Source organism: Accipiter gentilis, chromosome 16 (genome assembly GCF_929443795.1).
Source record: "Accipiter gentilis chromosome 16, bAccGen1.1, whole genome shotgun sequence".
Taxonomy (NCBI): domain Eukaryota; kingdom Metazoa; phylum Chordata; class Aves; order Accipitriformes; family Accipitridae; genus Astur; species Astur gentilis.
Window position 1 is genome coordinate 23,318,663 of NC_064895.1, and position 10,726 is coordinate 23,329,388.

At 43.8% G+C, this 10,726-nt stretch overlaps 2 protein-coding genes across 6 annotated transcripts in view; one reads left to right on the forward strand and one right to left on the reverse strand.

Moving 5' to 3' along the window:
- Positions 1–10,726, reverse strand: part of ITSN2 (intersectin 2) — an 86,612-nt gene that overhangs the window by 2,103 nt on the left and 73,783 nt on the right. For all 5 annotated transcript variants that reach the window (XM_049818428.1, XM_049818424.1, XM_049818426.1 and 2 more), the window contains exons 29-38: positions 6,920–7,041; positions 5,924–6,030; positions 5,098–5,281; positions 4,152–4,250; positions 3,815–3,982; positions 2,734–2,946; positions 1,872–1,993; positions 1,234–1,316; positions 988–1,071; positions 527–700 (exon numbers count right to left, since the gene is read on the reverse strand). In XM_049818428.1, coding sequence (XP_049674385.1) covers positions 527–700; positions 988–1,071; positions 1,234–1,316; positions 1,872–1,993; positions 2,734–2,946; positions 3,815–3,982; positions 4,152–4,250; positions 5,098–5,281; positions 5,924–6,030; positions 6,920–7,041 — 1,356 coding nt within the window. The remainder of the gene's footprint in view (positions 1–526; positions 701–987; positions 1,072–1,233; positions 1,317–1,871; positions 1,994–2,733; positions 2,947–3,814; positions 3,983–4,151; positions 4,251–5,097; positions 5,282–5,923; positions 6,031–6,919; positions 7,042–10,726) is intronic.
- The window catches only part of TNFRSF21 (TNF receptor superfamily member 21), a 1,117,265-nt gene continuing 1,116,315 nt past the window's right edge, over positions 9,777–10,726 (forward strand). The window contains exon 1 of the mRNA XM_049818450.1: positions 9,777–9,780. The gene's annotated coding sequence lies outside the window, so the exon portion shown is untranslated. The remainder of the gene's footprint in view (positions 9,781–10,726) is intronic.

Here is a 10,726-nt window from a genome sequence, read left to right on the forward strand (position 1 = left end):
CCTAGCAAAGTCACGTTACCTCACAGGAGAAAAGACCAAGCTATAGTTACACATAGGGCAACTCAGGTCAGGGCAGTACCTTGCAAATCTGCAGTAACCAACTGCGTGTCAGAGCCCTGAAAAAACACTTAACTTTTTAAAGAGTACTAGAAGCAACTGACTGCCAGAAACGCCAAGGAAAAAAAGAAAGCTTATCAAGCTGTTGCTGTGCAAATATAACCTAGCACCTTATTTTCAGGCACGTATAGTAAGAGAGAAAAACTTATGCTTTCAACTTCTCTGTCTCTCCCTCTGACAAAAAAGTAACTCTGTGTCTGATAAAAAAGCCAGAGTGGGATCAAACCTGACTGCCCAGAGCTGTTGGCTCTGAAAGGCTATTGAACCTCTGGAGTAAGGAGGCATTGTTTTTACAGAACATTTCTCAGGAAGCAATCATACCTACAGGCTCTTGGAACGGCTGGTGAGGAACTGTGTACCCCAAGTCACAAGAAAGCATTCTTTTCCTAAAACAAATGTTCACGCTTACCATCGGGTGAGAACTGATCCCTGTCAAACATGGTGATACACAGGACATCCTGATACAGATCCTTTATGAAGAACTGGCAGTTGAAGTTCCACTTGGGGTTCAAGGTGTCCTGCAGGGTCCTTGTAGTGTAGCTCTGAGAGCCCATGCTGATTTCACAATATGGGTTGCTTTTCCCTAAAGACAGAACAAGCAGTGAAACACCTCTGCAGCACAGAAGCCTCCCTCCCTGTCTGGAGGCTGCTCGGCCACACATCGATGCTGCTGTCTAGAAGATGTGGGTGAGGCAATCCCTATATCCTAGAGCAGCACAAAGCTGGTTCTTTGCTCAGTCCTCTGAAGCTAAATAATGGTGAATTCATTCAGAAGCTGTGGCTGAAACCACAGTGCTTCCCAATTGACCAAACTCCTCTCAGCAAACGTCACAGGAATAAAAGTGATTCAACACTATTTCCTTCACTTACCATTGGGCTTACAGGCTTTTAGTTCTGTTGCTTCAATCACATGCACCATCAAGCGTCCTATTCCCGAGGTTTTCTGTGAGCGAGCTGTGAACAAAGAAGTCAGAAATAAATGGATTGGTTGCAACCGTAAAAACCGGCAATAGATCTGATGAGGGAGATCCTACATAGACACTGTGGCATCCTCCAGAAAAGGCCCTGCCCATGTGTCCACATGGATGAGAGGGAAATACAGAACTCGGTAGGTACCTTGATAAGCCTTTTCACGTTTCTTCTTCTCAGTTTCGATGTACTGCTCTGATGCTGCTTTGATTTTCTGGACCCAGGCAGTACTGCAAAGAGCAATCCCTGTAGTCAGGGTCATACCACAGGCAGGAAATTCTTCAGTATCAGTGACTCTGCCCCAATCTCTTTTGCCATGCCCCCCACCCCTACCACTGGGTTTCAGAGGCATCACGAATCGAGTTAGTTCAAGGACTTAAAGCAATGGAGTTTTTGGATTTAATCTTATGCCCCATTTCCACATCGGCCTCAATAAATGAAAGTGGAGCTGCAGTTTTATTAAGGACTGCTGGGTCACGTTAAAGACCAACCAGGACTGGGGAAGAATCCTATGGGATGCTGGACTTTGCAGCCCCAAACTATTCTACACAACTGTAACATCGAGGAGCAGTAGACGTAACTGGATTCCACTGCAAGAGCTGCCATGCAAGCATAACAAAACCAGAGAAAACTTGTAATTCAAATGAGTGTCAAATGAGTTTATTTCCTGACCAAGAGACTAAGCCCTGTTCTTGAACTCAGAGACCCCCATGTCTGCTCACTGGAAACAGAGCCTACAGCAGGATCAACAAGTTTAAGCTCAGATCTGCATTTTCACTACTCACCGCTCATTAATGTTGTCAGTTTTAAGTGTGTAAACTCTGTCAATGTGTGATATGTGGAAAACTGGCTCATCACTTGAAGGGTCTGTGGGCAATTTCACTAGGACTTCATTAAGGAAAACAGGCTGAAAGAAAAGCAAACATCACTGTGGCAGCATCACCCTGACAATAAGCGGAAACTCTACAAGGATGTTTAAATACATTGCTTTACTGTAGGGAAAATGAAAGTCGTAGGACACAGGACGAACAATCAGATCACCATGTAAAGGATGTGAGAAAGGACTGAGAGAAAAACTACTCTGGCGATACACCCCATTCTGCCTTCCTAGATGAAGAGCTTTGAGAAAGGGGCAGGACTGCATAAGCACAGCTACAGTGTGGAGCTTGGAAACCCTGGGAATCTCTCAGGTTCCCTGCCAGAAAGCAGCCCTGATACTTAAACTTATTCCCCAACTCCAGAATCTTGAGAACAGGCACTGTGTGGACACAAGAGACTGAAGTTTTGCACCTCTTACTGTGTTCTGAAGAAGGACAGGTATTTTCTTGTGGGTGCAGAAACTTGTGCAAACTTAAGTCAAGGCTCCTGCTTCTGAACATCCTGCTCAGCTGCTCAGGCACGATGCTATTTCTGCCCTTTCACTCCAAAGTGGACAGAAGTGTTTATTAAACCAAGACACAGAAGCCTGTCCTTTTCCGGGGACTAAGCCAGCAGCACTCGCGCATGTTGGCTGCCAGTACGTGCCCGTATGACAGCAAACGATCAGACGGGGCCAGGCGGCTAACCCCAGCAGGGAGAACGGCATTCCTCATCAAAAGCCATGTCCCACTGTATCAACATGACCACGGGGCACCTTGATTCACTCACCATTTTGTACATTTTGAACTGTGAGTTGGATTTGGGGCTGAAGAGTTTATCGGAGCCAGAAGATACAAACTGTTTAACCATGTAGGTGAGCAGGAGGAAGTCATTGAAAAGGAAGCCGTACAGCTCCTTATTGCTCTTGGCCTTGTACAGCTTGCCACTGTGCAGGAGTTTCCGTGGTCCCAAGCAGTTTGTGAGGGAGTTGAACACAGGTTGCTAGGAGAGACAAAACTTATTAGCAGCAGCAAGTTAATGCAGACATTAGTTCCTGCTCCTTTTCACAGTGGGGATTGCTGAAACTACTTTAAAAGCTGTTCTGTTTTGTTTAATGAATTTAGTTACAAATGAAGAGAAGGGAAACTGTTTTATGATCTGCCGTGGTATCAGCACTGCTCCCAACTTAAAGTAGATCTAAGCTTCACCAACAACACATGCAGGGGTCTGACTAGATGAAGGCATTTAACTCGTGGCCACTTTTCTGTTGTCCAGAAGTTGTGTTTAAGAAGAGCCTGCAGAGTCTGCAGCCAGGTCATCTCTTATGGGTGCACGATTAGGTGATGGTAATAGGACAGACCTTCCGGGCCTGTCAAGCCCTGGTTCCTTACACAGCCAATGGAGAACTGTCACAACACCTCATTTTGAAGGCTGTCCTGAAACGTACAGGAGCCTGAACCCCCCATATCTTTGAGGATCTGACACTGAGGGCTTCTGTGCCCTTTCTGCATGAAGGAAAACCCTGGGAAACACACACTAAGTGAAATTCCACATAGTAACACCTGACTTAGCCCAGTGGCAGCACAAGCAGAACTTCAGAGATAGAGAGTTACTTCTGTTTGTTTAATGGTTTAAATGGTATCAGTTTTAAGCTGATAAATCAAGATTTCTCCACTGCCAAAATCATGCAAAAAATGAGGGTTCATCACATCATGGCTGTGAGCAGAATTTAATAAAAGCTTCTTTGCCAAGAGCTCAGCAGTGGATGACGTTCCAAGAACGGATGTGAGCAAGGACTCCCATTCCCTCCCCCAGCCTTTCTGAAATGACTCGGAAAAGCCCCTGCCGTACAGCGTATCAATGTGGCTACCTCAGCAAGACCTTCGCACTGGACGTGGGACTGTATCCATTCCAGCCTGTCCGAGTTCTCCTTCTCACGGACCCCTTCGTTAACTTGAGAGCACAGCTCCTCCGCACGCTCCAAGGCAAGCTTGAGGTTACTGTGATCAGGGTGATTTTCTGGAGTGTTCTCTAGAATCTGGTACGGATCAAAAAGGGAACAAAATGAGATAAAACCAGAGGTAAACACAGGTACTGCTCCTCACTCTCAGAGAAATGCCCATAAAGGGACAAGGCCTTTTTTTGCTTTTGCTATTGAGAGCAAACTCAAAAGCATTCACCTACAAAACCTCACTTGGGGTACTCACACTCTTTATGAGCAGAGGGTAGCGGGTTATTCTTTGCATAGGTTTCAGGAGGAAACTGGAGAGGGGCATTCCTTTGCAGCGAGGGTCCAAGGCAAGTTTCTGTGGTGCAACCCAGAGATTTAAGAGAGACATTGCATTACTCATCAAGAAACAGCTGCCTCACCGCACTGAAAACTGAAAACTGTCTGATCAGATTAATTTTTCCAGGCATTCCAAGAAATGTTAGATTTTTTTGGTAAACAAATAACACTTGTATCTAGAACAAACAGGAAAGCCGGTGCTGTCATTGTACCCAGACGCTTTGCCAGCATAAGCCATAGGATCGTTGTTCACGCAGAATCCTTACATTCAAAACCGTTCTAGCTTTTATTTTGACGTTACAGGCTCCACTCAGGTCGAAAAAACAAAGCACTGAAAGAAACAAACGCCTGATGTCAACAGTTCTGGCATTTCTCCTTTCACGGCCTCAAAGCCATCGCATCAGCTACAGTATGGCAGCAATTCCTTATTTATTCACAGCGTGCCTGCCTGTGACACTCTCAGCACACCTCTGGCCCTGGCTGCAACCCCACTGCTCAGACACACTGCACACCCCACTGAATTCCAAGCGCATTCAGAACAACAGCTTTTTTATTTCCACTCCACAGACTCTTACCCCTTCTGACCGCATGAATTTTTGGGAAGGTGCAGACACCAGCACCGTAGCTTTGTGAGGTTAGCGTTACACTGAGGTGGGAAATGGAGTAATAAATTAGCTAGAGAGAAAGACAGGTTTATAAATAAAAAGCATACACAGTGTTAACCATGGTCATCATATAAATACACCTTGGAAGGTTCTTAGCTATTTTTGCAAGATTTTACTCTTCTGGGTTATCTAGTCGATCTGGTTAGACGGGCTGCTGTTGTTGAGGAAAGAAGAAGGCACAAAAGCTACTGAATAAGGTACCTTTAAGTAGTCTTTGAAATCAGCATCTTCATCAGTTTTCTGCTGCAGCAATGAAGCTCCGTTAAGCTGGCAGCTGCAGAACCGAATGTAGGCCTGCATGTGAGAGAGCTCTGCTGCTAAGATGTCCCCAATCATCTGCACGGGCATTTTTTCTCCTCCAGTTTTCTTACGCACTCGCAAGGCTCTGAAGAAGAAAGAAATCACCATTCAACTTTGCTGCCAAGTCTGCGAGGCCTAAATCAAGATCCTTACAACATCCATCCCTGAAAGGACGCAAGTCTGCGAGGTGAATTCTCTTTACAAAGCACGGGGGCTTCCAGGCGGCTCAGGGTCCAGCCTGAACCCCCAGGAAGTCACGAGCACAACACGCTGAGCTGAACGATCTGCCTGACGGGGTCTGTGGGACTGAGACTCTCCTTTGAGGTTTGTGAGACAATTGGCATCAATCTCTACGTTCAATCAGCATCCCATTTCAATGAATTATTAGCCACTTTGTCTCTCCAAAGTTTACTTTTAGAGAATAGAAGGTTGCTTTGCAGAAAACTGGGAAGAACGCCTCCCGTGCATGTGCTTTTGTGTAGGCTCCATTTCTAAGGTATTACAGCAAATGTGCATCTGTTCTTGCTGTTTATTCGCCCCCTCTCTTTTGCAACAACTCCTTCTTTGTGAAGTAGTCTGAATGCATTTAGCTGTTCTGAATGCACACATGCACAGGAAATAATGAGCAAGGACAGAAATATTTACTGTAAAACCAGAAAACTTCCTGGGGAAAGGAAAAAGAGAATAAAGATGAAGAGGAAAACATAAAAATGCAAGTAATACTCACTTCAATAACTTTGTATTTGACATGATGAGTTCCTTCCAGTTAACAAAGATCAGCCCCATTTCTCCTTCTGTGAGACAGCCTGAATCAGCCATTGGTTTTTGGAAAACCTGCAGTCAAAAGATCAGAAAGGTGAGCAATTCTTCAGAAACAAAAGCAGCTCAGCCTCTTGTTCAGTTTAGCAGTGATTTTGCTTTTTTTGAATGCTCAGTGTCCAATTTCTTAGAAGCTAAAAGCAATTCCTTACGAGCACTTTTGACAGCTGTCACTATTTTTCCTAAGCACGTGACCTCATTCTGACACCGGCACTGCCATTTGCAAAGCAGGGGCAAGCACTGGGACCTGCAGGCTGACTGTTCCACAGAAGAGCATTCCCATGATTTCAGAGTCAATTGCTACACAAATTACACTTAGGCATCACACCTGTCCCCATACCCACAGCACTCATAGTCAACCTGTGTGCAGAGCTCCAGCTTTTCAGGGGCTCTCGGCGCAAGACCTCTGGAGAGCAGAATACCTGTGTAACTCACTCTATTTAACATCTTTAACACTTGATCGCACAGTTGTTTTATATAGAGAGGTCAAGTCAGACGCCCAAGACCACCTAATGCTGGCCAGTTCCTGCCCTGCCTGGTGAGGTGGTCTTGCTTCCAGAAATAAAATTGGAGATGAAGGCAGATGATAAACTTTTATGGTGCTTATACAGCTTCTGTCATGAGCCTGTGCAGCTTTGCTAGACACCCCAGCCCAGCCCATCATCTTTACACTGAGCCCAGACACCTCAGAACAGGATTTGGAAAACTGGAAGGTCCTTTAAGACGACGGCTTTCACAATGTGATGTTTCTGCCTGGTGGACAACCACATAACATTCACTAGAAAGGGACGTGCTCACACACCTTTCTTCCTCTAGCATTTCACAATTCATAAGAATCCCTTTATTATTATTCAGTAGGACAGAGGTGTTCTCCAAATGCATTTTCATATCCAAGACATCTCACCTCTAAGACGAGCTGAAGATCGTCCATATACCTTTCTTCTGTCTGAATGAGTTCGTGAATGTAGCCCTGCCTTTTCCTTTCCATCGGTTGCATAGTGTCAAGGCTTTGGAGATCAGCACACCCTACAAGAAGTAAGCCAGTAGTTTAGATTCCACTCAGGCTATCAGATTTGATGAATTAACAACATTGCACCAACATACACCAGTCCACGGTTCAGACTACATACACAGTGGTAAAACCCTGCCCACAGCAGCAGCAGGCTTCAAAATTGAGTGATGTAGAGGTCAATCCCCTCCCCACTTTATGTCATTTTTAAGTCTGTCACCTTTTTATTTCTTCGAGCATCCCTTCTTCTTGTATTGTGATGCAGAATAAGAATTCCTGACTTCCTGCCACTCCATTTGTCTCATGGTTTTTCTCATCTCTTCTCCTTTTCTGCCATACTGTTTCAAAACTGTGATTTTCTCTCACCTTATGCAACGTCTTTTTTGAGATGAAGTCATCTAAAATGTGTCTGGTTCTGACTTGGGACATTGCACCTTTAATCTCCACCACATTTCTAAAGTACTCTGCCTTGTTTATTAATTTATGATGCAAACCACCAGTACAAATTTGTAAAGTTATAATGCATAATGTTATAGTTGCGTGATTTGGCAGTTGCACTTTTCTCATTTAGAAACAAAATGAGCCTGAAATATGTTGAATTATTTTTATGCATCAAGTATGAATAATCAAAATCATGCACAGGAACACACAGACAGTCAATGACATGAACCCCAAGTTTTCTGTAATACCATGCAGACCCTACAGCTTCACACTGCTTTTTCTCTACTGTATACATGTTAGTAAGCATGACAATATTTGAAATTTAGTAACTGAATCGAAAACTGGTAAAAACAAAGTGGTCAGTATTTTTAGATGAGTAAAGAAGAGCATACAAAGTCAAACTCTGATCCCTCTGATCACATGCTAGCAGAGTACTGCAAAGTAGCAGGGTGGGGGAAAATAAAAAGAGAAACAATTACAGAGCATTTGAGAACATGCAGCTATCGCTTGATGTGACGGCATCAGATTTTAAAACAATGTGAACTGTGGATTTTGCAGAATAGCAGGAAGGACACCGCAGGGCCTCATTTAGATCCGACATTTCCAGAGGAATGATATTTTCTGAAAGTTTACAGGTGTCGTGGAAGGCAGCGTGACCTACAACATGAAGGGCTGCGTCTCCCTTGTCACCCTAACACATCTAGGACACTAGAATGTGACTTTATTCTATTCACTGCCAATGTATAGATCTGTTTATGGGAAGGCTGCTCTAAATAATGAAATTAAAATGAGTTGGTATTCAATTTGAGGGGAAAACCAACAAGAAACACTAAACATTTTGCTAAACTTGATGTGACGGTGGCCTAATGGGAACCTCCCAGGCTTGTGTGCTTCCTGCTGCACAAGCATCAAGCTGCTCTGAAGGAGCAGCAACCTTCAGCTAAAAAGGAACACTTGTCAAATGAACTTTTATGATACTATTCAAAGTATTTTACTAGGGAAACCCTTTGAACCACACAAAGAAGTATAACAGTAAATGCAATAGTTGGGTTTAAATTAGGACTTTTCAGTTCTGATTTGTACCCCTAAGGAGGATCACAGATCTTAAGCTTTCTGATAAGATTTGAAAAAATGCCACTTTTTATGAAGAGATCTGGGATTGCAGCTCTTTTGATCTTGCAGAATGCTGCTTCTGGCCTTAGTTATTCCCGAAGTTACAATCAGGCCAAAATTAGATGACTAAAAGGAATAAAGTTACAGATCAAAGCAATTCCTATGAAGTTTGGTATCTCAATCCATCAAAATGGAGTGTGGCCAATATGTGTTACTTCTGGATTCTAGCATCATCCTTTAGTCTGTACAGGACTGAGTTTAAGCCCACCTGGTTCCTAAGACATGAAATTTTAGGATAATCAAGGGCTTGTACAGTAACCAGACTTTATTTCTCAGATTTGGAAGTCTCAGCTTTGACCATGTGGTTCTTTTCTACTGCAAGTTACGCTCCTGCAACAAGAGCACGGACGGACTGAAGCTCCTGTCGCTGTTTGTGTGTATCACAGCTGTTAGAACAACCCACACGCTCAATTTGTGTCTCTCATGCCATCTACTTGAAGTTGAAGCAAACACTGGAAGGAAAACAGGCCTGTTTATGTGCCCCTAAACCAGACTTGGTTTATAAGCTCATTATCAGATACAAAAATGCAGTTAAATTAACTGGCTCCTGCACTAAGCTTTTATTTGGACTGTCAGCCTTTGGGATGAATGGACGAGTGCTATTTTATATTTAAATAAGCACTAGCAAAACGACTCCAAATTTTGATGGGTCTGATGATACTGGCATAAAAACACAGTACGCAATGCTCATATCTGATTTTAGAGGTGAATTCAGACATTTGGATCTGAAGGGAAGAAAGGCGAACGAGACAGAGAATAAAACAACCTACCTAGTGCGTTTGCCAGTGTTTTTCGAAAGTGGCCACAGCAACCCATGGGCTCGCTGGTATGGAAAGGGTGGACCCGCATCTCTACCCATTCTCCTCCCACATTCCTGTTCCCTCCTTTCCTTGCATCAATTCTGGCACTTATCTGACTCCCAACTCACACCCTGGCAGCAAATGAATCCCGAGAGGGAAAAAGAAAACAGTAGTTTTCTGCTAGTTTAGCAGCCAGGAATGTGCGTGGAAGCAGTAAAACTGCCTTTTTTGGCAGCAGAAAGCTGTTGGTTTGGCTTCTGTCTTGTGAAGCTGCATCCCAAGCTCCTCATACAGCTAAAGAAAAGCAGTGAGATTTTTGGGAGCAGGGGAATCTCGGCTGCCCACGCTGGGGGCTCACCTCCCTCTGGTGACCAGAGAAGAGGTTTATATCACCTTTGCAGGGCAAGCCAGCCCATTCAGACAATCTGGGGCATGATCTGCCTAGCTCCCTCCCAAAACCAACGTATAACGGAGCAAGCAGTGGGTGTCTGCTACCCTTGAACCTTAGGGCACGGCAAGAGAGCGATGCCTACTACAACTGTGGTACCTTTTGTGATAAATCCTGGTCTCCAAGACGAGGAAGCAGCTGTCTTGCAGGGGCAGGGTAAAACAAGCTGGAGAGTTTATAAACAGGAAATCCCAGTCTCTAAAGTTGTGTTTAAAATTATACCTCCCTCTCCAAATATACCTGAACAAGAAATACTTTCTCCCTACTAACATAACTAACCCTGCATGAAAAGCTACCGAGTTTCACAGTCAAAAGATGTTCTCCTCTGCAGAAAATTCAAATGTCTGAAAAACATGGGATGCTGGGGGAGAAAACTTTTCCAATTACTGACATATTTTGGATTTGAGTACATTCAAGGGGAGGAATGACACTTTCTGAAGAGAAGAATTCCTCCAGTGAAAGAAAGATGAATGAGACCTAATACCATCTCAAAAAAAAAAAAAAAAAAAAAAACAGAAAAAAATCCATTTTTTTTCTTTATTAAAAAAGGGGGAGTGAATTAAAATTCCGCACTTAAAAGCCAATTCTAGAGAATTCAGGTAAAAAATAGGTGGATAAAAGGCTTTCAAAGATGCTCAGATCTGCTTGGGCATCGAGTGCTTTGTCCCCTTCCCCAGTGAACTTCCCCACTCAACGAACAATGAAAAAACATTAAAAATGACAGCTCTGGAAAGACATCTTAAGCCTCAAACATGAGCTCAGCCACTTGCCCTGAAGGATCTATCTACACCAGAGGCATCACTGCTTTGGGTCACCAGCGAAGACTATTTAGGGATAGAG